We start from the raw sequence: 27,094 nt of genomic DNA, 5'->3' as shown, positions 1-27,094 counted from the left end.
GTCCCATGGTTGGTAAACCCAATTGTACACAACCCTCCCTTTTGCATTTTCGTTATTAATATCATCGCTCGTTCCCTGGCCCCGTGGCGGGATCCAGTAAGGAGCCGCTTCTCTGATAGGCATCATAGTATTGACTACTTCTACTGAGGTCGTTTCAGGGACTGTAACCTTGGTTTCTGGTTTTTGTTCTGTAAGGTGGCGGAAGACCTCAAGCATCTGCATGAAGAGTTCCGTCGCTTCACATTCAGTCCCATCTCCAACGTCAATCTTCCTATACAGCGTTGTCAGCCTGGCGGGACCCTTACTTTGATACCTATCTTCATATGCGTTCAGGGTGTAGTAGCTGAATCGCAAGATGAAATGCCGTCTGTGGCTGTCGGCATGTGAATTATATACGCTCATTGTGTAATCTTCGCTCTCCCTTCGTTCTACTAATATCTTCGCTATTTTGTCGATCCCATCCCGCTCATCTTTGCTCAACCTATTTAGTCTGGCTGGTGATTGTTTGCTAGCCTCGGGGTCATCTGACGAAGTTGTTAATGTGGCTGGTGCAGAGGCCGCGGGGGCTGGTGCACTAGCGCTAGGGTCACTCACACTCGGGGCTTGCAAGCTTTGTTGGCTGGGAGCATATGGAGGGGGCATGTAGATGATTGGGGGACCTAATAGTAACTCATCGCTCGCCCGTTGTTTGGAGGGCAATTCAGGGTAGAGTACAGAGGGGGTCCTAACAGGACATTGGCCTGTCGACCCTAATTCTTGGGTTTGCGTAGCTTCCTTTCTTTCTTTTATTTCCTCTTCTAGTTGCTTTGCGGCCAGGTGGGCTGCCTTTCGTAATTCTTTCCCTATTTTTGCTTCTTCTCTTTTCTTTCGTTGTTCCGTTTCTTTGCGCCACATGCCGATACTGTCGAGCATAGTGGGCGTGGTCTTATTCTTCTGGAGCGCTATTTCTAATATTTTTATTTTATTTTCATTAAAGGAACCTATCAGTGGCCACTGACTTTCAGGGTTCTTTTTTGTATATTTATGCCATAGTTTAGTGTAAGCTATAGCGACTAGTCCATACTTAGTGAACATGTCCTTATTAGGGGTGCCCTCCAGTGGAGCTGGATGGTTCATCTCTAATAAGCGGTCCGGGCTAAACAGGCTACCAACCAGTGGGGAGAAGACAGGCATGACGGTCTACACCGGGGACAAAAGTCTGCACTACCTGTCTTATCACGGCGGACAAAGACTAGACAGAATATTTCTATTCTACGTTATTTGGAGGCCGTGAATACCTCAAAAGAACCAATACCGAATAATCGGCCAATCAAACAATCCAGTGGGGAGAATAAGTGGGCACGAAAAGCTATCGCTACCCACTCTTTCTCTACCTGCAAAGAGAGACCTTGTTCTTCCCTGTTTGCAGACAAAGAATCTCCAGTCAATAATCCACGAACGATAGTTCGGGAAACAGTGGGGGAGGAAGATAGGCACGACGGATTACAATGGGGACAAAAGTCTGCGTTACCTATCCTTCACTGTTTGCAAAGAGAGAGCCTGTTTGTTTTTCCCCGTTTGCAGATAGTGAATCTCCAGAGGTTTCAACAAAGCGTAATACTAGTATTATCCAAAAAACAATTTTTCTCAATTCGTCGTGCTTACACGACCTTACCCGGACCGCATGGACGGTTTCCTGTCCTCTGGATCCAGCGCCCGATCGTCCTCTTTCCTTTGTGATGTTCGCGGCACTCCTGATGGTTCCCAGTCAGGACCGTAGATCACTCGAGAGAGGTCTGTTCAGAACTAGTGAAGGTCGGATGATCGGCTGTCAGACGAGGGTCTATCGGACACGAGCTCTTCCCGATCGTTGCAGTCGTTCACTCTGTCATCGGGACCTCTCCCACTGGATCCACGTGTCGCTGATGGGCCCCACGCTTTGGGACGCCAATTGTGGAAAAAGGTAGGGCTAGGACCTTTCTCAAGATTTGCCCGGCGCTAACCGCCCTTGTACCATTCAATTTACCAAACAATGAGGCAGGCGCCGGAGACCAGAAGGCAGGAAACAGAAGTTTATTCCGACGGAGCAGAACACATCAGATCGGACAACAAGGTATCGTCTCGAGGTGCTCTAACAGCCACTCGGAGGCCTGGCCTCTTATACACTGGTTTATGGCATGTGACCTTCCTTTAATACAATCACAACTTTGTAGAGCATGGGAAAGACATCCCCGTAACCCTCGTGTTAATCCCACCCCCATATACATTCACAATAGAGGTCCTCAACCTGCTGATAAGAGAGAGAGTCATCTCGCAGCTGAGTGTGTTGTCGAGTCTTAGGATGTGTGCGCCTGATCATGTCACAGGGGGTGGGGAGGCCTGGATCAAATAGAGGGACCTTTGAAGGAGAGCGACCTCATACAATAAAGAGCAGTAAATGATATCTTCCGGCTTAGGCAATGGCCTCGGACCTGTGTGGACGGTCGGACACGGGGTGAGGGGCCATCAATGGAGAGGTATTCATGCTGTGTGGACAATCCAGTGCAGGAGGGAGGTTTAGCAACAGAGGGGCATTCATGGGAGGGGAGGAGGTGCTGGTCAGGCGCTGGCGTGACTCTCAAGGACAGGGTCATGCAGAAGGGTCGTGCTCAGAAGGAGGAGGGAGGGGGGAGTCAGGGTGCGCGGAGGATGCTTGCTGGGTCAGAGGGGACGTGCTGGCGATCGATCGTGGGCAGGGAGACCATGATGCCTAAAATGGCGATCGTGCACGTTGTACATGGGTGACAAGCTGGCGCAGATAATGTTTAGTTCACAAATTAAATTTCCACACACCTCCTAACAGGCATTATTTTCTATAGACCCCATGGGGTCTTTACCGCATCCCACCAGCTGTCGCTGCTGGAACTGCTTACCAAAATGGCTGCTACACATAGCCAGCTGGTAATCTTTGGAGATTTTAATCTTTGGCTGAATGGCACCATGAACGTAGGCCTTTATAATCTGACCCGTTCATGTGAGGGCCTTGGCCTTTTTCAGCGAGTCTCCCAGGCCACTCATATAGGGGGCCATCGGTTGGACTTGATTTTCTCAGAGATCAACCTCCTTACGGTGGGCGATGTTCTACCCATGGCCTGGACCGACCATTACCTGATTAAATTCTTTCTGAAATCAGGCACCTTGGCTATTAGGACATCTAGCCTTGTGAGGGAATATGTGAGCAGAGATTGGAAGTCCCTTGGCCGGAAAAAGGGTGAGACCCCTGTGTTCAGGGTTGATGAGTGTTTCTCCCCGGACCTGCAGATTGAGATGAACTATGCAGCTCTCTGCTCAAAGATTGTCTCAGTCTTGGACTCCACTGCTCCTTTAAAAATTCATAGGAGCAGGGGGAGACCTTCATCTCCCTGGTTCACGGACAGCCTAAAAAATCTCAGGCTGGTTTGCAGGCAAGCGGAGAGTAAGTGGAGACAGGCATACTTGGACAGGGACAGGCTAGCATGGAAAATAAAGAGGATAGAATACAAGAAAGAGATTCATAGAGCTAAAGCATCGTATTACTCCAACAAGATTACCAATGCCCCGAATAGCTCCCGCAGTATTTTTAATATATTGAATAGCATTATCAGCCCGGACTGTGTCAAGAATGAGATCCCCCCCTCCCAGGAATTGTGAGAGAATCTAGCTCGATTCTTCCAGGATAAAATTAATAAGATCATTGAAGACTTGGGGGTGGATCAGCAACAATCCAGAGTCAATAGCCTAGACGCCTCGGTATTGGCTGAGTGTGATAGACCTCTGAAGCAGGGCTCAGTCACCCCTCCCTCCCATCATTACAATCTTGGAGCGGCCGGCGAACAGGGAGGAGTTCAGTCCCTTGTGGAATTTACGCAGCTGACTGCAGATGAGTTTAGGGGAGTGGCCTCTGTCATTACATCTGGGTCTCCACTTGACCCGCTCCCATTGAAAATCTGGAAGGAGTTTGAGGTTGAGCTTTTTCCCACCCTTCGGCTTGTTTTTTACCAGTCGCTCTCCACTGGAGTGGTTTCTTTGCAATGGATGAGGGCGGTGGTGACACCTTTACTGAAAAAGCCCACCCTTGATCTTAAGTGCTTGAAGAACTTTAGACCCATCTCGCTTCTACCTTTCCCAGCTGATATTGTAGAGCGGGTGGTGACAGGCACTCTTTCCAGACATCTCAAGCAACACAAGCTCTTGGAGGAAGTGCAGTTTGGCTTCCGGCCAGCCCATGGTACCGAGACAGCCTTGGTGACTGTGCTGGATGAGCTTCGTCGGCGAGCAGACAGGGGTCAGGCAGGTGTGTTGATACTGCTTGACCTGTCTGCCGCCTTCGATACGGTGAACCATGCCATCCTACAGGACAGGCTGAGAGAGGTGGGGGTTGCTGGCAGGGCCCTGGGGTGGTTTGAGTCCTTCCTCCAGAACAGAGAACAAGCTGTGGCCCTCCCTCCCTTCCAACACCTTTTCTACCATCTTGCACGGCGTTCCCCAAGGCTCAGCAGTTAGTCCGGTGCTGTTTAATATCTATATGAGGCCCTTAGTTGCAATCATCAAGAAATATAACATCGAAATTGTCAATTACGCTGATGATACGCAGCTGATTCTTTCCCTGGAGGGAGATAACTCGACCTCCTTGGAAGAATTTCGTAACTGTCTGCGAGATACGGCGGGGTGGTTGAAAGCCAACTCACTACAATTCAATGCGGAGAAAACAGAGGAGCTATACTGCCTTAGGCCTAGGGTGCAATTTCTCCTACCCTGTAACTTCAAGCCTGGGGATTTTTCCTCAGCGGTACAGCCAGTGAAGGTAGTGCGTAACCTAGGTGTTATGTTCAATACGGAGCTTTCTCTGGAGGCCCAGGTATCAAAACTAGTAGCTCGCTGTCTAGCTGTCATCAGACTTCTGAGAAAAATTCTTCCTCTACTACCGCCTCCTGTCCGGGTTGAGGTGGTGCGCTGCACTGTGCTCAGCAGGCTAGATTATTGTAACTCCTTGTTGCTGGATTCTCCAAGCTTTCTTATGGATAGACTTCAGAGAGTCCAGTCTGCGGCAGCTAAACTAGCTCTGGGGTGGCCGACGAGAGCCTCTTCCTCTACGGCCTTGGCCCAGCTACCCTGGCTCCCGGTGAGACAGAGGGTGCAATTCAAGTCTCTCTGTCTGACCTTTAAGGCCCTGCATGATCTAGGTCCTGTTGGCCTACAAAGGTGGTATGCTCCAGCCCGCAGCTTACGATCCTCCTCTGCTAGGTTGGTGACAATACCTCGGTTCAAGAAAATCAAAGCAGGAGGAAGATCGTTTGGCATAGCCGCGGCGAACTCCTATTTAGGAGGAGACTGAAAACACTTCTCTTCCCGAAACTCTAGTCTGCTACCGGCCGCTTTTATGCTGTCTTGAGTCTGCCAGTGCCAGGATGCCTTTTAGGTTATAGATGCGCTTTATAAATGCAATAAATAAGTAAATAAATAAATACCCTAGGTTATATCGTACTGGCGGTAAGCACTCATTGCTACCGTTTTCCTTTTATTTTCGATTTTATTTTCACTGGTACATACTATAACCGCTGTTTTAACCCCATCTTTCCCCAACAGCGCTGCGACGTTTCGATTTTTCAAATTTCTCTATCCCAGGTAAAACCCTCTACCTTTCCCTTCAGCTCTCCCTCTCTACCTACCACAAGCTCTGTTCGTTAATTCACTTCCCAGTTTCTCATTCCTCTGGGAACACGGTGCATCAATTCTACTGTGCTTCAGTTCCAATATCATGCTTGGCTAATTCTTCTGTTTATTAGATTACTTTATGTTGCATGTTATGAAATACCTACACACATTGCACTATACGCACTGTAATCTACATAGCCCGAATTGATTGCTATTACAGTAACACAAGCCCATTTTGGGCGTGCCATGTATTTCAGACTTTAGATATACATTATGCCTTTATTATTTGCCTATTGCTTACCAATATTGTATGTCAGTTTATCTTCTGTCTTCTTTTAGATGCTTCCACGGAACCTGTGTATGAATATATTTAAGCAAGACATTGCACACCACTACCGTGCTTCAGATTATGCTCTTCTGTCTTCTTTTAGATGCCTCCCCGGACCTTGCCAATCCTTTATTTCAATTTGAACTGCCACACGTTATTGCGAACACACGCGGCATGTTTTTAGGTCTCGGGACCGTTAAGCTGCGAAGCAGCTTCCGGTCCGGAGAATTAATGTCCTCTTATGGGGCTTCAGAACCCGCCTCCCTGCTCTGTCTCTCCACCATTGGCTGGCTTCCTAAAAGGAGACCAGCCATTGGAGGAGAGAGCCGTCCCTCCAAAGAAGCTCCGTCTTTTTCGGATTCGGGGGCGTGATTTTTTGCATTCTTTAGCCCTGTGACGTCGTCTGTCACTCAGGGCGCAAAAAACACGCCCCCGAATCTGAAAATGGCGGCGCTTTTCTTTAGGCCATTTCTCAACAACAGCCGCCTCAAGAAGTCGCAGCCTCCTCCACCTGGCAGTCTCTGTGTGTACACATCGGGCCGTCTCGTTTTCGGTGGGCAGACCGTCATTGGGGGCACCACAGGGAGCTGCGGAGCGCACTCTGCAAAGCCGCCCTGCCGCTCTTATCTTTCGCAGGTCCGGGTCCCCGCTGCGCTTTGCACAAGCCGTGTGATCTGGTGAAGCACCATGCGGGCAGTAATGACAGTAATGCTCACCTGACATCTAGCCGAGCGGTTTGCATCCATGCCAAATAAAGCGTGAGCTCTCACAAAGCCATGTATATTTCTTTCATATTTTCGTACATTAAACCGTGAAACCGTTCTTCTTTTCCTCCTGACTTTACTGTTTTTCCTTTCGTTTATTACTTTCTTGCCGCCTTTCTTTCTTCTTGGCTTATTTTCATCCTTTTTTCTTTCCTTTTTTTTTTACTCCACACGTAATCACGCCCGGGCAAAGGAGGGACCGATATTACAAAACCCCACCATCTGCCCTTCAATCAGTGGCGCCCCCTTTCAGCAGACTTCTGGCATTTATTGTTTATTGTCTGATGCAAACCTAGTATTTTCCTCTTTATTAACTGCATACTTCTTGGGTATTACGTTGTCACAGGCTGGTTTGAGCGTTCTCTCTAGCGCGTAGAAGTCTCAAGGCATACCGCCCAAGGAGCTTTCGAAAGCAAAAGCAAGTACTTGATTGGGACAGGAGTACCGCCGTTGTACAGCCAGCACTGGACTCCACTACAGACCCCGGACAGGAGCCCCCTTCAGTGCCCCTCATTTAGACACAGACCTCGGAAATAATAATTGGAAATTTATGGCCGATGGTCGGAATTCGAAACAGAATAAAGACGAAAACAAACTACATTTTTGTCGTAAATCCGCACGTTGACCGTTGTGTTCTAATAGGTAGGCATCTGGAAGTGCCAACGTGATTTCTGAATGTTTAATTTGTCTGCCTCTTTGCAACAAATGATGATTTAAAGGGACAGTGGTCTGACAAAAGGCAGCACAGAAGTGGAAAAGCAATCGATAAGGAACATAATGATGGTTTCAAAACAGACGGGTGTTAGGTTTACACTACACACTCTTTACATGGGAAGCAAACTTACGGGGCATGTCTGGCCAACATCTATCGCTACTTCACGCGAAATCATTCAATCACGTTTCGTAAGCTGGAATAAAAGATATACGTTTTTCTTGTGACAGGCAGGCTCCCTCTCGGCGCTTCTCGTCCTGTGCGCTCCTTTGCCCTGTAACCTCCCACCTCCCTGCACTCTCACTCCCAGCTCGCCTCCATCCAGTTCCCCTCCTCCCTCTAACCTCCCGTCCCCAGCAGTCTCTCTCAGATCTACCCATTGCTGTCCAACCTGCAGCTCTCCACTCGCTCCCAGCTCTCCGCCCTCTCTCTCTCTGCCTTCTAGTAAATGGACTCGGTCCACCACAACAGGCGCCTCCTGGCACCGCCCTCTCCAGGTGCCCTCTCTCTGCAGAACCGGCATTAGGCCTTCCTGCCCTCTCAGCAGTCACATCTTCTGGCACCCCGCCACAACGCCACCTCCGTCCGGCCCCCCCCACCCCCCAACTTTTCACTCAGGACTGATGTCCTGGCCCGCCCTCCCCTCCACCATCCCACTGCGTCTGGACGGGTGCACTGCCCACGCACCCGAGCCTGTGGCTGAAGGATACTAGGTGCCAGGCTGGTAGCGAGAGAGGTGGGGCCACGTCCGTCCCCACACTTGTGAGCCCACGCCGGCGCCCTGGGCTGTATTCACACTAGTTAATGGACGCGGGCTGCAGAGGTGCCTCCCGCTCTGCAGGGGGTCTCCAGACACCCTTTGATCCACCCTACGGCATCGCGTGAAGCAGACACTTGGTGGCACCGTGCTTCACGCTCCGACACCTTCGGGTAAAGTCCGCGCTATATAAAAACGCATAAATAAAATAAATAAATAAACCAAAACCGGCCAGAGGCTGCTGCCCCTGCGGGGTCGATGCTTTAAATCATGCCGTGTTCAGTCAGGCACGCACGAGCACACGCCCGCGTGTTCCACGAGAGCTCGTGCTTGCGCAAGAATACGGGCGTCCCCTGCACCACCCGGGCAAGCGGCACTCACCGGAATCATTATAAATGATATAAGAACACATACTAACAGACTTTTTACCAACATGGATGCGATAAAGCCGCTGAGTCTCCAGATCCGATTGTCGTCTCTCTTGCATCTCCAGGTGTGATCTGCACTCTTCTTCTCCCTCCACTTATTTTAATCAGCCCTCCCCTATCCCGTGCCCCTCACTCCTCCATTTCCCCCTTTCATGCCTGTTTCTCTCCTTACCTCGACTCTCTTGCTGCTCCGTGTTTGATCTGCACTCTTCTTCTCCCTTCAATTCTTTTCATTAGTCCTCCCTCTATCCCCAGCCCCTCCCCCTCAGTCCTCACACCTCCATTTCCTCGAGGTGCAACTAATCCTGTTGAGGCAACAAAAAGCGAAGCCTCCACGAGTGACACTGCAGGAGGTAGTGTCGCAGAAACCAGCAACTCCGGGGTGACTTTGGAGTGGATTGGTGAAAACCTGAGTCAGGAATGGTGTGGGGACTTTCTGTGCTCCAACTAAAAGATTATTTTATCTCCAGAGCGCGCCTCAAACACCTAAAAAGTCACATTTATAAGTCACATGTAATTATTGATCACCCCCATTATGTGGCGCGGTACAACTGGTTCCATACCTGCCTTGTTAGAAGCGCTGGCCCTCCCCAGAGCTCAGACTTGAAAAGTCTCCTCCTCAAACGACCACGAAATCTATGAAAGATTTTGTTGACCAGTTGGTGTCAAGCTGCTCTGGGCCAATCCAATGTGACACAATGGGGGCACAGAGATTGAGGCCAACAGAGTTGACCCGGGGAAGGACCATTTAACAAAAGGGTCCAAGCATTGGAGGGGGGGGGGAATAAACCAGAGAGACATTATGAAAATAGCTTTGAGTAGTGAATGCCTCAGTAGCCCAAGTGATCTGCTTACTTCCACAATGCTACCTGGAGCAAAACTCCAGGCGGGAGCAACCTTAAGTGTGTTTACCAGAGTTTACCATTCATTTAACAACACAATGCACTCTGGGAGATGAGGTCCTGCTTCTCCACAACTTGCCTAAAGTGTTGGATTGCAATTATTTGACAAAAGATAAATTGCACTAGAGAGGGATGAATATGAACAATTTCCAGTAAAGTGAATTCCCACCGGAATGCCGAGCCCTTGACCTCTGTGGTGAGCGGGTACAACAGGTTTGACCTTGTGCACGTGGCATTTTTAGCATGAAGGAATGTCATATTTGGAAAGACTGGTGGCGGCAGGTTGCTGATGTACTGACCCCTTTTGCAGTAGTGTCCATGCAAGGCATTGAGTACGTGGCACAGGACGGGCAGACGCTGCCCACCACATTCAGTGCAGATGAAGAGCTTCACAGGAGCTGAGCCCAGGTCCCTAAGGCCACGGCCCCAAGCTGATTCCGACAGGGGTGCCTGGCATTCCCTGGTGATACATACGGGGCCCCAGGTGTGCCACCCACGCGCAGCATGCCAAATCTATATGTTTATAATATAGCATTAGCTCATCCCCACTCAACAAGTCGATATGAGTCAGAATTGTTTGGGCCTTGGGTCTCCTGACTGGAAAAAGATACGAATTAAGAGCATCTTGGCAGTATGGAGTTGGACAGTGTGGGTTTACTGATGTAAGCATCCACTGTGTGGTGTGTTCCTCTGTGTCTGCGAATACTCTCTACTACTCTCTAATGCTCACCTATTGCCATTGTAAATGACAATACCATTTATTTAGGTTTAAAAAAAAAAGAAAAAAAATGTCATGAGCAATGCCAATAGCTCTACCTTTAATAATGCCGAGACCATTGCATTGTAAATGCTTGTTCTCTACTTCACCTTGTTTTTAGAGATACGTTCACCTTTACCATTGCCGGTTTTCCATTATCCGTAAACCTTTGAACGTCCTATGTCTATTCAATTTTGCCTACTAGTGGAAGTTCTCTAAACGCTCTAAATACCTACATCACCGTTGTGCCGACTTGCTTTACCTCTGAATAGTATTACTTTGCCTCTAATTGCAAAGTCCAAGAATGCAAATGGAGAAAAAACTGGGACCCACTTATCAAAGAAGAATATAAAAAATCAATGAATATCTATAAATTAGCCCGAAAGTCAGCACAGGCCTCCTTCTATGAGGAAAAAATTAAATCTGCCTCTAACTCGTCTCGCGAGACCTACAAAATTTTTAAAAACGTATTAAAAATTCCTTACCCCCCCCCACCCAGGTACCCTCTGTTGCTAGATGCAATCAAATAGCAACTTTTTTTCAGAACAAAATAACAACCATCCTTCAAACCCTCCCCTCCAAATCTGACAAAATCCCCGCAGAAACCTTGGCACTTCCAACGAACGGCCCTATCCTCGACAGTTTCGATCAGATGACCAATGAAGAATTTCTTAAAACTCTCTCAGGGATGAAAAGTGGCTCTCCAAATGATCCAGCCCCCATTCATATTCTCAAACAAGTGGGACCCACTATCTCACACCTGGCCACCAATCTCATTAACGCCTCCCTCAGCCAAGGAGTGGTCCCCCATAGCTGGAAGCACGCAGTAGTGAAAGCCCTACAGAAAAAACCAGGTCTTGACCCACTTGACCTCTCCAACCTCCGCCCAATCTCCCTATTGCCAGGGATAAGTAAGATCACGGAGAAGGTTGTCAATCAGCAACTATCGGCTTTCCTAGAAGCCAACAACCTTCTTCGCCCCTCTCAAACTGGGTTCCGTCCTGGGCAGGGGACCAAGACCGCCCTTCTTCAAGTGGTGGAGGAAGCCAGATGCATCTTGGATTCAGGGGGATCGGTGCTACTGATCCTCCTGGATCTAAGCGCTGCATTTGACACGGTTGACCACGAGATCCTGATACAGCGACTGTCTAACTTAGGAATAAGAAACACGGCACTTCGCTGGCTCACATCCTTCCTTAAAGACAGAACCTTTCAGGTCTGTGAAGGTAATGAGCGATCTGACTTCTTCCCCCTCCAGCGTGGGGTCCCTCAGGGCTCTTCATTGAGCCCCACACTATTTAATACTTACATGGCCCCCCTGGAGGAAGTGGTTGCCCCATTCGGGATAAAAACCATCACATACGCTGATGACACCCAAATGGTGGTTTCATTTTCGCTAGAAAGTGCCCAAATCAAAAACCTTCATGACTGCCTTGAAGGGATCTATCAGTGGATGTGTGATTCAAGGCTGAAACTGAACGGCTCTAAAACCGAGCTTATGCTACTGGGACCCCAAACATCACCCCTTCCCAGCGCAATGTTGCCATCCTGCCTAGGTACCCTTCCTCAACCTAAGATGGAGCTCAAAAGTCTGGGTTTCTGGCTAGAACAGGACCTTTCACTTAAAACCCAGGCCAAAAAAACAGCAGGTACCTGCGTAGGCCTACTCCGCTCAGCCAGGAAAATTCTCCCACTGCTCCCTGCACCGTCTCAAAAACTCCTAATACAAGGGCTGATATCATCTAGGCTAGATTATGGCAATGCCCTCTTCCTGGCAGCCCCTGAAACAACCATGAACATCCTGCAGAGAACTCAAAATGCCGCTGCTAGGCTCCTGACAGGCACCCCCCGTAGAATATCAGCCAAACCTGCATTGAAGGCACTTCACTGGCTGCCAATCCGTGAAAGGGTCAAATTTAAGGCCCTATGCATAACGCATAAAGCTCTACAAGGCCAGGGTCCCCCGTTGCATAAAATCAGGCTCTTCCCATACAAACCCAACAGGTCTCTGCGTTCCTCCCATGGCAACTTGGCCACAGTACACAAAATTAAGAAAGCCCGTACTGGAGGACGCCGTTTCTCAGTTGCAGCCGCAATATTGTGGAACGCCCTACCAACCCATCTACGCGCGGAAACGAATCATAACAAATTTCGCAAGCTACTCAAAACCCACCTTTTCCCACAATAATCTGCGCATACCCTTCCCGTTTCTGCTTCCCCCCCTCAGTTGCTAGGACAATCCCAGCGCTGGGACGCCCCCGGGCAGCCATGCGCTCTAGAAATCCCGTTTTCATTTGATTTCATTTCATTTCTTCTCTTAGACACAACAGCTAAGGATCTTTTAGTTACCGCTTGATATTTTTGTTATTTACTATCGTTTTGATTCGCTTTTACTCATTTTACTTTACCACATTGTCATAGCACAATTTTGGATTTTGTTCCTAAGTATTCCAGGTCACTGGATACCATGTGTCTTTGTACTAATATAGGGTCTCCACTTAGCTTAGGTGTTCTGAATCCCTCACTCTGTCACCACTTTAGATAATATTTATAATTCTCACCACAGCTAATCTATGCATACGTTGCGTCCTTCCAAGCCCTGAAGAGTCACAGCCTTCACACAGTGTGACAAAACACGTGTCGGCTAATTGTTCTCGTATGTACTGATCTACAATGAACCATTAAATATATATACACTCTACGACGCTGGATTACGACCTCATGTATTGAACTTTCACTAAGACACATTGAGTTCTCACTTGAGAACTGTATTACGTATGCACAGGACTTTCTTTACATTTTCCTGTCTGTGATTGCGAATTGTAGAAAACCGAAGAGACAAAAAAGGCAGCATAGCCTAGTAAAAAAACATATAGAACAGGAGTAAATGAATATTTGGCTGTGCAACTGCTTGGAAGTGGGGAAATGATTTCCTCTTAAGCTAATGTCCAGGCCCCATTCCCTAAAACGTTGGAACCCTATGTAGAACAAGGGAAGAACTTAGAAACGTTTCGCAACCAGTTCTGTAAGTTTGCACTATTAAATATTTTCACTTATGAAGGACAAGAACAACGTGCAGAGGTTATGTGATGAAGATGTGAACTAAACAGGTAATATTTATTGGTTTGTGCCTCTCAGAAAGTTTTGCCGAAAAATTCAAGGCTTCAGGTAGACACCTAAAACAAGTCATCCATCATATTAGAGCCATGGATGACACTGGCTTCCAGTTTTGCTTCCTGATAAATTTTAACCTTACAGAAAAGTTTCTAAGTAAGACACTAAGGAAACTGCCACAATAGGAAAAGGAGTCAAAGTCAGTGCGAACCTAATGGTTGGGATTTCTAGGTTCTCGTGTTCTGGCTTTTTTGCTGCACAGCTTGGCAATTCTGCGGGCTAAATCAGCATAATAGACTTTGTGGGAACTCTGTTTTGCTCCAACCCAACACCTTGCCCAGCTGGTAGATTTTGACTTACAGAAAAGAGACTCAGGGCCTGATTTAAATCTTGACGGTAAAGCTTCTGCCGTCGCTTTTTCAATGGATTCACTGTCTGCCGACTTGACGGTCCGCCTGCCCTATTTAGATGTTGGCGGGTCCATGGTTGAAAAACTGTCAGAGTCCTGCAGCCTCCGCCAGGAATCTTTACCCATGTCGACGACCCCATAGACAGAAGCCGATGGGGGGGGGTGGGAGGGCAGTCCGGCCAAGGATTCAGCCGAGCTAATTACAATGTGCCTTTCTGTCAAGGCAACTGTGGAGGGAATACCTTCTACTTTGAGTTGGCAAAATCAAGAAAGTGAGGTAAAAACTTACCTTTTTTCCAATTTTCCGCTTTGGTTTCCATCTTGTACCCCATTGACCAGGTCCCTCCTGAACTGTCCGTGAAGCCAACCTATTCTGTTTTTGCCGGGTTCTAAGGTAAGCTACGTGCATAATTGTTCTACTGTGACACAATGGCTGTAACCCGTGTATCTTTTGCATTGCTCTTACATGCAATATTTTTCTTATGTTTAATGCAGTAGTTCTCATTTTTCTACTAAATATGGTAAAGTGAAAATCCCTGTATTGGCACTTCACATTTTTTGTTGTTGTTATGGTGCTTGGGGATGCGTTGTTTGTGGTGCCTGTGGGTGTGTATTCAATAGTGTGTGTATGTTTGTGTGGCATGCAATATGTAACATATTACCTACATATGTTTTTGAGGCAAAAGCAACATATATGTGTATTCACATGAAAATAAGTTGTACTTACCAGTCTCTACTACACCAGGAACCCTCTCTGTCATGAATCAGCCGCCAGGACAATGCTAGCACAACAGGGACATCTAAATTGACTTGGTTGAATACTGCCGGCCTGACCGTGACGGAGCCAGCAGAGTCTGCACACATCTAATATGGCGGACGGAACACTGTCAACTTGACGGAGTACTTGAAACCACCGCCACAGAGGGATGGCCAGAGTAATGCCAAGCTCTAAATCTGGCCCTAAATGTGAAACTGGACTAGAGCGAACCACTAGGCGTTGTTGCATTACCATCTAGCTGCAGAGGGTGCTTACCCCTACCAATTTACTAAGTTAATACTTATTAGAACATTGGAATGTTGGGAGCTCCATTGAAAACAATGAAGTGCTCTGGGCTTATAATGGCTGGTATAAGCCTGGAGCTCCAACATTCCAATGCTTCTTTGTTCATAGCTCTGCTTGTGAACAAAGGCTTCAGGGAACGCACTAGCAGAGGAAGGGTTGGGGCAAGAAGCCTGCACCTGTTATGGCCTGTGACTTATGAATGGTGTGATGGTGCTTGAGAAACCAAGGAACACAACCCTATCTGTTCCTTTAAGGACAAAGTCCAAATACAAAACATAGAATGTGGAATCAGCACCCATCAACACATTTTTTTTTTACAATGGTAGTTAGTGTCCTTCAATCAATAGTTAAAGTCCATTTCAAATGAACAGGTCCGAACTTGATAGTCTTGTATTTTCAATTCTTTATTGTGTTTTTCAACAGTAGAAAAAAAGGTCCAATTCGCAGCAGATTTTCTTTTCTTAGCCTAGTGACTATTTAGATGAAATTAATAGACAACTCTCTGATTCAAACTGTTATGGCAAGCTTGGTCAAAACCCTACATCTAAAATAGAGACTTTAATTAATGCCAAGCTTTACGAATGGCATGAGTCCTGTTTGTTAACTGATCTTGAATACCGCTATTTACAAGCTCACCAATCCAGATTCCCATGTCTGTACATCTTACCTAAAATCCATAAAGGGGGAATTTTTCCCCCCGGAAGACCTATCATTTCCGGTAATGGTGGACCGACAGAACACCTTTCGGAATTTGTTGACACATTTATCAAACCTTTTGTACAAAATCTTCCATCGTATTTACGAGACAGTGGCGATCTTCTTTGTAAACTAGAAGACTTTGCCTGGCAGGATTCACAATTACTTTTTGTCACTATGGACGTGGAAAGTTTGTACACGTGTATTGAGCAAAAACAAGGGATATGTGCACTTAAACACTTTCTATTCAAACGTGACTGTAATAAAATGGAACATACTTTCATGCTGTTAGAAATGGCTGAATTAATTCTCATGAATAACGCCTTTCTGAGTAATAATGAGTGGTACTTACAAAAAAGGGGCACGGCGATGGGTTCAAGATTTGCTCCATCGTATGCCAACCTCTTTATGGGGTTGTTTGAGGTGGAGCATGTCTGGGGCCCACAGGCCAAACATTGGTGTGATCAAATGATATTTTATGCCCGGTACATAGATGATATCATTTTAATATGGAATGGTCCAGTGAATGATCTAATGGCCTATTTCAATTATTTGAATGATAACATTTTTAATGTCAAACTTACAATTAAACACTCTGCCACTGAAATTGATTTCCTTGACTTAAAACTATATGTCCATGAAGGGAGAATCCATAGTGACGTGTTTAAGAAACCTACAGCTTGCAATAGTGTATTGCATGCCACGAGTGCACACCCTCAATCCACCATTAAGGCTAATCCATATGGCGAAATGGTACGTGCAAGACGGAATTGCAGCAGGGACTGTGATTTCATTAGAAACATATCCCAGATCAAACAGAATTTCAAAAGAAGGGGATATGATATGAACTGTCTCAATAAAGCCGAGTTGCGGGCTCGCACTCTGGATAGAACCAATATTTTGAGCTCTTCAAAACCTAAAAAGACCAAGCAAACACAACTTACTCATGTACCTTTCATTACTAAATACAATTCCTACAGTAATCATGTGTTCAACATACTACGCAAGAATTGGCACCTTCTCAGATCAGAGAGTATCCCCAATGATATAGTATCAGAAAGACCAAAGGTGGTATATAAAAGAGGACAAACTCTAAAAGACCTACCACTAATAAAAAACCTTGGTTTCCTGAAAAACCGAAAGGTTTTTTTGTTTGTGGAGGGTGTTGCATCTGTTAATTTGGTGTAAACAAGATCACTGAGTTTTCATATAATGGCTCAAAAAAAATTGAGATTAAGGAATTCATCAATTGCAATACCACCTTCACCATATATTTAATTCAATGCTCATGTATGAAGACCTATGTGGGAAGCAGCATTCGTTGTCTGAAAGTACGTATACAGGAACATCTAAGAGCAATCAAAAATGGTGATTTAAGATATCCGATGGCTAATCACATTTGTACTGAGCATCCTAATGAAAGGATGGTTAAATTCCATGCAATTGACCACCTGCAGACCAATCCCAGAGGTGGAAATCGAGAATGTGATCTGAGACAATTGGAATCTACATGGATTTGCCGCCTGAGAAGTGTACAGTATGGGATAAATCAAAATAATGAATTTCATCATTTTCTATGATATTCTTTATTCTTTTTTTCATTCTGTAAAATGTATTTATATACTAAGATGTCTTTTTCATGTACAATGATTTTGTTAGTGAGCAACTATAAATCTTAGATGTAAACAGCAATTACTTAGGTTAATGCTTTCTGCAAACAATATGTATAGATGGATGGCTTCCAAAAAGAACTTGTTAATTCGGCCATATATCATATGTAGTAACACTGCCCATCTGTAATGATACATTGACGATACGCATTGAGCTTTATAGGATTGCTAACTATCATGAATTTTCAGGGTTATTTGGGGCCCCTAATTTGTGCTTTTTACTAAACCTGACTTACGGCCTTTTATTAGTTCTATTTTGTTTTGTATAATTCCATTTTGTTTATGAAAAAATATTCCTGTGGTTTTGTATTGCAACATCCGTTCTATTGGCCGTTTTTCTAATTTCTTCAACAACTTCACCTACCCAGCTAACTCCTTTTTAACCATTACAAGATGGCCGCCAGACTGGTTCATCCACAACCATTGGCTTCTGCCTTAATATCCGGCGGTCCCAAAATACCGTGCATCGGTTCCATTTACCCATTACAGTTGTTATAACACCGTCTAACGATATATATTTTTTTATGTGAAGACCAATTCATGAACCATAATAGAATATAGGATTTCTTGGTATTATCTTTCGTTAAACCGAGGCACTTTGAACATAAAGGAATTTTTATTTTTTGTTTACGATTATCACGTGCTAGAATTCTTTTTCATTCAACTTGCCTTCATATTTCATTTTTCCTTTTCATTTTTTCTTTCGTTTTACATAATCTAGTAAAACGAATGATATAAATCCGCATAATTGACGTTACAATATGGCCGCTGGGTTTACTCCTCATAACCCATATCGACATTCATTTCGGGTTTTGCGTGTTTGAGAACTCGTGTCTCACAGGTTTAATCAATTTACTCATTCAATCCCCTATATAAACTAGTGGCTTTCCCATTAGTTTCTTGTTACTGCTAAACCTCATGCCGCTCGTTTTTGCAGGTCACCATGCCGTTTTCTGGGTAAGTTTAACCACAGGCTCTAAGGTAATATTACGAGGAGAGATTTTAATTTAATTTTATTCTGTTCTCTTATGTATATATTTTACTCTAATTCAGTTATCTATCTTAATTCTATAGAATAAGTACTATTCCTAAGCGTTTTCCCATGTCCTTTTAACTCTATGGGGACACTATGTTGACTAACAAGCCGTTACAAGATGTCCGACAATTTATGTGGGTTTTTGGGTCGGTCTATACTGATCATCTTTAAATTGATCTAACGAGGGTTAAACTTAGTGCCGTCTTAGATTGTAACGCTGCATGATTTGCATTAATTAATTTTTCGCAAGCCGGTGTTTTTTTGTAGAACTCTCCTTACACTTCCAAACTCGTATAGTTTAGAATCGTAGATTAAATAATCTTCACCATACTAGGTTGCTCCATGCGAGTAAGCAAACAATCTCTAGTTGGTCGACAGCCTTCATGGGCTTTTAGCGAGTGTAATAATATAATAAAAGGGTTTCCCCTTGTACTTAACGTTCTTGTAGACTAAGGCTTTTTAATACTATGCCCAATATTATATAAAATGTGTCCAACAATATTTTTGAATTTCTGACATGATAGACATGATCGTTCTTTCCAAACATGTAAAGAACTGAGAGATTTTCGTAACAATAACATATAAGAAACTATCCATCTACCCAAGTTGACCTTAGGGTAATTATTTAAGATATTAGGATGTTTTATTTTTACATTCATTACTATATACTGATAGATGTTTATATATTTTCTCTTTTGTTAATAGTCCCTTCTAAATATTCAACGGACTTGACAGGTACTCTTTCTCTTTATAGTATTTTGATGTTGTTGCTCTCATGATATGGTTGCTCAAATAACATTTTCCCATATCAGTTGTGCTTTTTGATCTTGATAATGCTGAATGATGACTGGTGTATATCTGTGCTAGATTGTAATCGCTATCTCTATATCCGTGCTAGATTGCAATCGCTATTTTTATATTTAGGTCATTCAGGTTTATTCCTTTGAAACAAAACTTTTTGGAATAATAAGAAAATCGTATCTAATACAAAAATAAATGACATTTGCAATAAAAATGATACAATTCATATTGAGAAAGGATGTCCATAGTGTTTTGGGTATCTTCTTGTCTCTTGGGCCACAAGTTCTCTGATTCCACAAAGGATCATATGATAGAAAAATTGCATATCGTAATCTGGTTTACTTGTTTGTATATATGCTTTTGCACACTTCCTTTAACATCTTTAAAGATTATCATTTTGGGATAAACATGTAAATATCAACTTTTTGAATCGTAGGATATGCTCGTTAGATAACTCACTATAACAGTGATTCTGTGACTATAAAACCTATGATAGACTCATTACTTCAATATGATTTATATACACTTTCAGACCTTTCCAAAGTATGCATGAATTTAAGAAATGTTCCTGCTCACACTATATTCCACAAAGACAGGTGTTTGAGGTATGGTTTTTAACACGTGGTTTATTTGTAATCCACATATAATGTTTTTTCTAAATATTGTCACAATTTTCTCTTCTCTGATGCTTATTTTAGAAAATGACATGTAGGTTTTGTGTTGAAAATCATTCATGTCCCAAGCATGTAATACAATTTTTTTTAAATGTAAAGATGAGCTTTTAAAAGGAACCAATACAGTCACCCTTGCATTTAGAAAATGACATGTAATTTTTGTGCAGAAAATTATTCATGTCCCAAGTATTCAATACATTTTTCCAATGTAAAGATGAGCTTTGTTTTTAAAAGGAACCAATACAGTCCACCTTGTATTTGGAATAACTTGGACTGATTTTGCTTGTTTTAAGAAATAAGAACCTTTTGTATATAGATGTTAAAATGTATTTTTGTAAATATTATGTGTATGTGTATAGAAGTGAATATATAAAGGAATCTTGTATGTTTTCTAGCCCCGAAGAAGTCTCAGTTGATGAGACGAAACGCGTTAAAAAGGCTAAGAAAAGGCTAAGAAAAGAAAATCTGCTGCGAATTGGACCTTTTTTTCTACTGTTGAAAAACACAATAAAGAATTGAAAATACAAGACTATCAAGTTCGGACCTGTTCATTTGAAATGGACTTTAACTATTGATTGAAGGACACTAACTACCATTGTAAAAAGGCTTCAGGGAGCCTGAGGGGATTCCAATCCCCTCACACTCCCAAAAGGCTTTGTTTTTTTGTTAGAACATTCTGTCCTCTAGTGACAGAATGTTCTAATAGCCTTATAGCCCTTCGTAGATGGGCTATACCGCTATTAAAGTCCCTCTCCCTTGTTAAAGGCCCTCGCCTTCGGCTCGGGGCCTTTAACGCTGGAGAGGGCCTTTAATAGCTGGTATAGCCCTCTACGGCGGGCTATAAGGCTATAATAGCACTGTGCTTGCCATTCCGTAAGCACTCTAAAACTAACAGGTTTTACCATTACCCAACTGGATGACACTCAATGGCATACATTATATACATTCATTATGTGTATCAGCAGCACTTTCTCTTGCTACCTTGGGGTTCATGAAGTCAGGAGAAACAGAATGTGAGTGGTTTTTATAGCCATCTGAACATTCTGTTGTTTCTACACTTTGCATTTCCCAGCTACTCAAAAGCAAATGAGAGGCTGCTGTGGGCCGAGTGTGGGGAGAGAAAGAGTACCTGAGGTGACTACTACTCGCAGTAGCTAAATGAACACCCATGCTTATGACATGTAACTGTCGTCAATAACTTTACCTAATGGGCCTCAGGGCTTCATAGGCTTCAGTTTGAACCATTTTGGAGTCTGTGGGGCACTCTTTCTTACACACCAAAAAAGGCGATACCATTAAACATCTAGGCTCCATATGACACGGGTGTGATACACATAGCTTTTCCACTTGCCTGTCGCCTTTTTCCCAAAGTGGAAGAAGCGAGGTCTCTTGGCAGGGATTAGAAAGAGCAGGAATCCAAGAAAAAGGGACACCGTGGCATCGGTCCTGAAGCCTTTCCTAAAAAAACAAAAACAAAACATGAATGACTACTTCAGTTAGAGAACAATAGTTTCCATCAAAATTAGGAACTCTGGCCACTGGGTAATGTGCTGCTTTGCAGACTACTTATGGCTCTCCTTCGCCACTCTTTCTTTCTTTTTACTGAATTTATCTCTCCACGCATACCTCTTTGTCCCATCCGAGAGCAGGCTGGCTGCAGTGGATTTGCTCAGATTTGAATCTGTCTACAATTGCATGGATAGTGGTGAGTGCGAGTCACTAAAGTAAAACATTGCATCTAATCTCAAATTTAGATCTTTCTACTGGTACGTTAATTAATCAGTTGTTGTTCTGTGGGTTTACTTTTTGATTATAGGTACATTTCATACAAAATTTCCAAAACCTCTCCAAAGCATGCCTGAGTAGAACACGTGACAGCGCAGCTTTGCTTACTGCAAACTAGTTCACACAATATTAACAGTTTGTGTTTCAGCACATCAGTGCTTGCCTTCGTCTTCTCTAACATAGATTAAGTGAAGTCAAAGTATAGATTTGCAATGTACAAGAGTTTTCAGGCGCACTAAAGGGAGCGCTCTTATAGGATCACGGCTCTCCCACGGAGATCTGCTCGTAATGAAGTAAACAGAATCACACATGCATCAGGTAATGCGTCACTCCACTGACATCCCAGCAACTGTCAATAACTGAACAATGGCATGAGCAGCACACAAAGACCTATAAATGTCTAGGCTGTTGTGGTATGGATTGCAAAATGTTGCCACCTCAAAATAAAACAAGCCTTGGCAATTCCAACTCGTCTCGCTTACATACAGGAGGGATCAACTGGCATTGCCAAAGCTTGTGTATAACAGTCTTCAGTGTCTATCAAAATTGTCAAGATTGATGTTGCATTTTCCACACTTCTGCTGCTGTTTTTCTAGTGAGCACTGTTTTGTTCGATGGAATGCTGTGTTCGAGCAGGACAATGGCAGATTCACAGAAGGCAAAACCAAATAGCTCATGTCTGGAGATCAAACACTGAAAGGCAGGCAAGCAACAGATAGAAGTAAAGCAACTAAGACTCAAACAAAAGCCATCCAATCTTGAGCAAGGATTGGCTCTGTGGAGATTTGTATAAAATGCTATCTCCCAATAGACAGATGGAGCTATCTGAAGCAAAAATGCAAACACTGATGTCCAAAAAAAGCTAATATTTGTGATATCCAGATGTGGAACCAGCAAATCAGCATTGCACAAGAAGAGGAAGCTGGGAAGATGACTGTTTGGTGCCAGACAGAGTGCAGAAGTTCTGAAGTCGGCTCAGAGCAGACTTAACTCTACAAGAAACACAATTTACTTAACAGATGATGATTTCATGCTGCTTGACTCTTTCTATTTATAGTCACCAATAGGCTGTGGAAAAATAAGGAAACAAGTCTTCTATGGAGCAATAGAAGGCATTTGAGAAACTCACATAATCACCTCTTTATAGTGCTGTTACAGACTTTCCAACTTAAACAGTCTCAACGTGTATCACATGATATCGGCTCTCTTCACATGGTCACCTCATGAGTGAGGGCTTTATTAAGAACCTAGTTGGATTCTGCTGTTGTGCTCCATTTCCAATAAAAAGGCACACTCTTCCGGTGTTATGATTACACTTACAATGGGGGACTAAGAGTGTTCCTTTATAATACTTCCCTCCCTCTCTTGTTTTTTTTTTGCACCTGATGAAGAGCCAATATCACACGGTAAAAGACAAAACGAGCTGAAAACCCCTGCGTAGAGTGGGCTTTCAGCGCTCTCTCATTTGTAGGCTTAGAATGTTATTTTCTTGTGCTGACACAAAGACCCCCGCCCCTGCAACCAATACCCTGGACCCCCTCCTCACATTGAACATTTATCCTAAGTTAGCAGGTCTGCCGATATTGTGAGACACTTCGACGTTAGAGCCTTGCATGCCTTCTTCTGAGTTTCAGTACTCACATTGAGATTGTGAGAACCTAAGACATGCCAAATATTGTTAGATTATCCATTAGCCCAGTTAGGGTACTTGCACTGCTTGCTAATTGGATCATGTGAGAAATTGGGTTGTTGGTTCAGGTGGGTGAAACGCTTCTCAAGCAACAGCCACAATCCTTATCAGGTTGAACCACAAAAGTTACTAAATTAACCTGTGCTTAACCTTCTTGTAGCTTGGCACAAAAAGCAGTCAGGCTTACATTAGAAGTAAGGTGTAAAGAATGTATGCAGCACTCGCACAGTGATACAGTCAAAACACAACACAAGAAAAATCCCACATAATTTATAAAAAATTGTGTAAAATTTAATAACTTATTTGACATCAAAATGATGAACGATAGATTTGCAATTTTAAAGATTTAAGGTAAGTATATCTCCTAAAAGCACAAAGTGTCACTTGCAGTTATCAAGTCATGCGAGACCATGTGAAAGCCACAAGTTCAGGCTGACTGCAATGGAGCGCAGGCTGGTTACAGGTTAGTCCTGCACAAAAAGTTGACTTTTAAAGTCTAGCGCAAAGAGTTCTGTTGGCGGTGGAGGAAGCTGCAAGGAGATGGTAGAGCATTGCAAATGGTTGTCGCTGCAGTGCAAACTACAGGCAGGGCGTCATGGATGCGCTATATGCACAGTGTCCACAGCAGGGCTCATTGTAAGAAGTAGGAATCCTCTTGTGTAAATCTGGGGAAACCAAGAATTAACGTATTGATTGCTCAGCCAAATGGTAAGTTGTCATTTGGGTTGCATAGAAAAAGATACAATGAGTTTCTGTTGATGTTATGTATTCTCCTCCGATACAAATGCAAATGACAGTGTGAATCATAAAAAGTGCCAACGACGCAGTGCTTAAGTATGTTCATAAAAATTTAAAATATATACAAAAGATACCATAATTGCTCCTTGGTTCTTAAGGCAAGTTGTTCAAACATACATGTGCATACAACTTAGCACAATGCGGATTTAAAAATAGTCGAGGAACCAAAGAAGATAATATGTCGATATTTTGACCCCTTGTGAGTAAAAGGGTTTCCTCAGGACAAAGTCGCCTTGCTCAAAAATTAGACCGACCATCAGTCTGCATCAGACAAACATAGGTCTGCACTGTGTATTAAGTGTGTGTTCAATAGACTCACCAATAAATAGTATAGCAAGATGTGTGTGAACCATCAATAAGTAATACATGTCCACTGCACAACGCTGGGAAGCCTATCAACAGAGTGACCATATCCTCTGTGGGAGAGTCAATCTCCTGCTTCAAGTGCACTTTCACTGTCTGCCATTCAAGGCCACTGAATCAGGGCCGGACTGGCTGTACCAGGCAACAGACGTTCCCCCGGGAAGCTCGAAGGGTGGGGGTGGGTTTTGCAGCAGTGGGGCCACTTTTGTTACTGGGGGACAGTTTAGCTGTGGAGCTGCAATATCAGCCCCCAGTAACTAAAGCAGCAAGCAAGCGTTTCCAATCTCCTGGGGCCAGTACTGCTTCCCCAGGGGCTAGTCCGAGAAAATTGCCAGGGCTGCTATGGGTTGGAAGTCTGGACCTGCACCTAATCCAAACTGGCCTCAGATATCTGTGATATATACACTACTATCAAACTATACATCAATTGCATCATAGTCAAACCAACCCTACTAATTGGCCATCACCCGCACTACAGTGTGAGGAACGGACCACATGCAGGAGTTGCTGTGCTGTAATGTGCGCTTCAAAAATGTGCATCCAATAAGACGGTATTGTGATTGTGACCAATATCCATATTCATATTGAGCGGTATTACTAAGGCGACACAGTGTCAAGGCAATTCATTCACATAACCGGGCATAATTGTATCAACAACTGCCGTAAGTGTCAACATATTATCTCCTTTGGTTCCTCGACTATTTGTAAATCCTCATTGTGCAATGTTGTATGCACATGCATGTTTGAACAACTAAGCTTAAGAACCAAGGAGCATTTATGGTATCTTTTGTATATATTTTAAATGTTTATGCACACACTTAAGCCTCTCGGCCTACGGATCTGAGTAACTACCGCCCCATATCCCTGCTCCCCTGGGCAAGCAAGATCCTGGAGAAATATATAAACCAACAACTAATAAACTTCCTGGAAGATCACCACCTACTGGACCCCACCCAGACTGGCTTTAGACCAAAACATGGGACCGAGACTGCCCTCCTCATGGTCACCGAGGAGGCCAGAAAAATCCTAGATCAGGGAGGATCAGTGGCAGTGATCATCCTTGATCTCAACGCGGCCTTCGATACGGTCAGCCATGACACTCTGCTGTACCGTATGTCCCAGGTCGGGATTAAGGGCAAAGCCTGGTCTTGGTTCCAGTCCTTCTTAGAGGACAGATCCTTCCGTGTGTCCGAAGGCGAGTCTGTGTCCACCAGTAGACCTTTGAAATGCGGAGTCCCCAGGGCTCCTCTCTAAGCCCTGCACTTTTTAACCTGTACATGAGGCCACTGGCCGATGTCGTCCGCCCATTTGGGATTAAGATCATCTCCTATGCGGACGACACGCAGCTGGTGGTCTCCCTGACCCAGGAAGCCAATCCACCTGTACGGGGCGGACTTAGAGAGTGTCTGAAGGAAGTGAAGACCTGGATGTCCCTATCGTCCTTAAAACTAAATGGAGACAAAACCGAGCTTATGGTCCTAGGCCACCCGGACCTCAGCTTCCCCGCCTCCCTGTGGCCGCCCAGTCTGGGTTCCCCCCCAACCCCCAAAAACAGCATTAAGAGTCTTGGAATTTGGATGGACAAATCTCTGTCCTTCAATGTACAAGCCACAAAACTTTCAGCTACATGCTTTGGCATCATGAGGATGCTAAAGAAAATTCTCCCTCTCCTCCCCATGGAAGCCAAACAAACAGCTGTACAAGGTCTGATTCAATCACGCCTTGATTTTAATAATGTACTCTACCTCGGTGCTCCGGAATCCACTCTGAGAAGGCTTCAGATAGTTCAGAACTGCGCAGCACGTATTTTACTCGACCTACCCCGCAGACAGTCAGTAAGGGCCGGACTGGTAACCCTTCACTGGCTACCGGTGCGCCAGAGAGTTATGTTTAAAGCCATGTGCATAGCTCACCAGTCATTCTGGAACACTGGTCCCAGGATTATGCGGGATCTAATTACCTACTACACGCCCAACAGAAGCCTACGCTCTAGTCAGACCTTTCTTGCAGTGACCCCCAGAATTAAAAGATCTAGATCTGGAGGCAGGACGTTCTCTACAATGCTGCCAGGGCCTGGAGCGCCCTTCCACTGCATCTAAGAGCTAACCCCAACCTCACGGCCTTCCGCAAACAGCTGAAAACCTTCCTATTTCATCCAGTCTAACTAATTCCCATTCTCTCCCCTCCTGGGCCACTGGGCGGATTCACGGTATTCCTAGCGCTTGGACTCCTCCGGGCAGCAATTCGCGCTCCACAAATGCACATCCTATCCTATCCTATCTCGTCGTCTGCACTTTTTATGATTCACACTGTCATTTGCATTTGTATTAAAGAATACATAACAGCAACATAAACTATATCAGTCTCATTCTTTCTTTTTCTATGCAATCGAATGAGAATTTATTTACCAATAGGCTGCACAAACAATACATTCATTGTTGGTTTCCCCAGATTTACACAAGAGGATTCCTACTTCATACAAAGAGCCCCACAGTGAACTCTGTACATATGACGTATTCTGACCCTGGTCCCCGTGGGCAGACAGGGTTGTCCTTGTGACACTATACATGTTGGGCGTCATGGATGGTCATCACTGTAGCACGAAGATTCTGTTGGGTGTTGTGGCCGGTCGTTGCTTGAGCTTCCAGTTGGCGGTCATCATGATCAAGTGCAAATTTCTCATTGCGGGTCAGTG

General features: G+C 44.5%; 1 protein-coding gene across 1 annotated transcript in view; it reads right to left on the bottom strand.

Annotated features, from left to right (window-relative positions):
* Positions 1 to 27,094, bottom strand: part of SLC13A4 (solute carrier family 13 member 4) — a 256,186-nt gene that overhangs the window by 110,287 nt on the left and 118,805 nt on the right. Inside the window, 1 exon segment of the mRNA XM_086952476.1 lies at positions 21,115 to 21,221. Coding sequence (XP_086808602.1) covers positions 21,115 to 21,221 — 107 coding nt within the window.

The sequence above is a fragment of the Lissotriton vulgaris genome, chromosome 1_2 (assembly GCF_964263255.1).
Source record: "Lissotriton vulgaris chromosome 1_2, aLisVul1.2, whole genome shotgun sequence".
NCBI lineage: Eukaryota > Metazoa > Chordata > Amphibia > Caudata > Salamandridae > Lissotriton > Lissotriton vulgaris.
The sequence above is the reverse complement of the archived record's forward strand: the minus strand, read 5'-3'. Positions and strand labels throughout refer to the sequence as shown.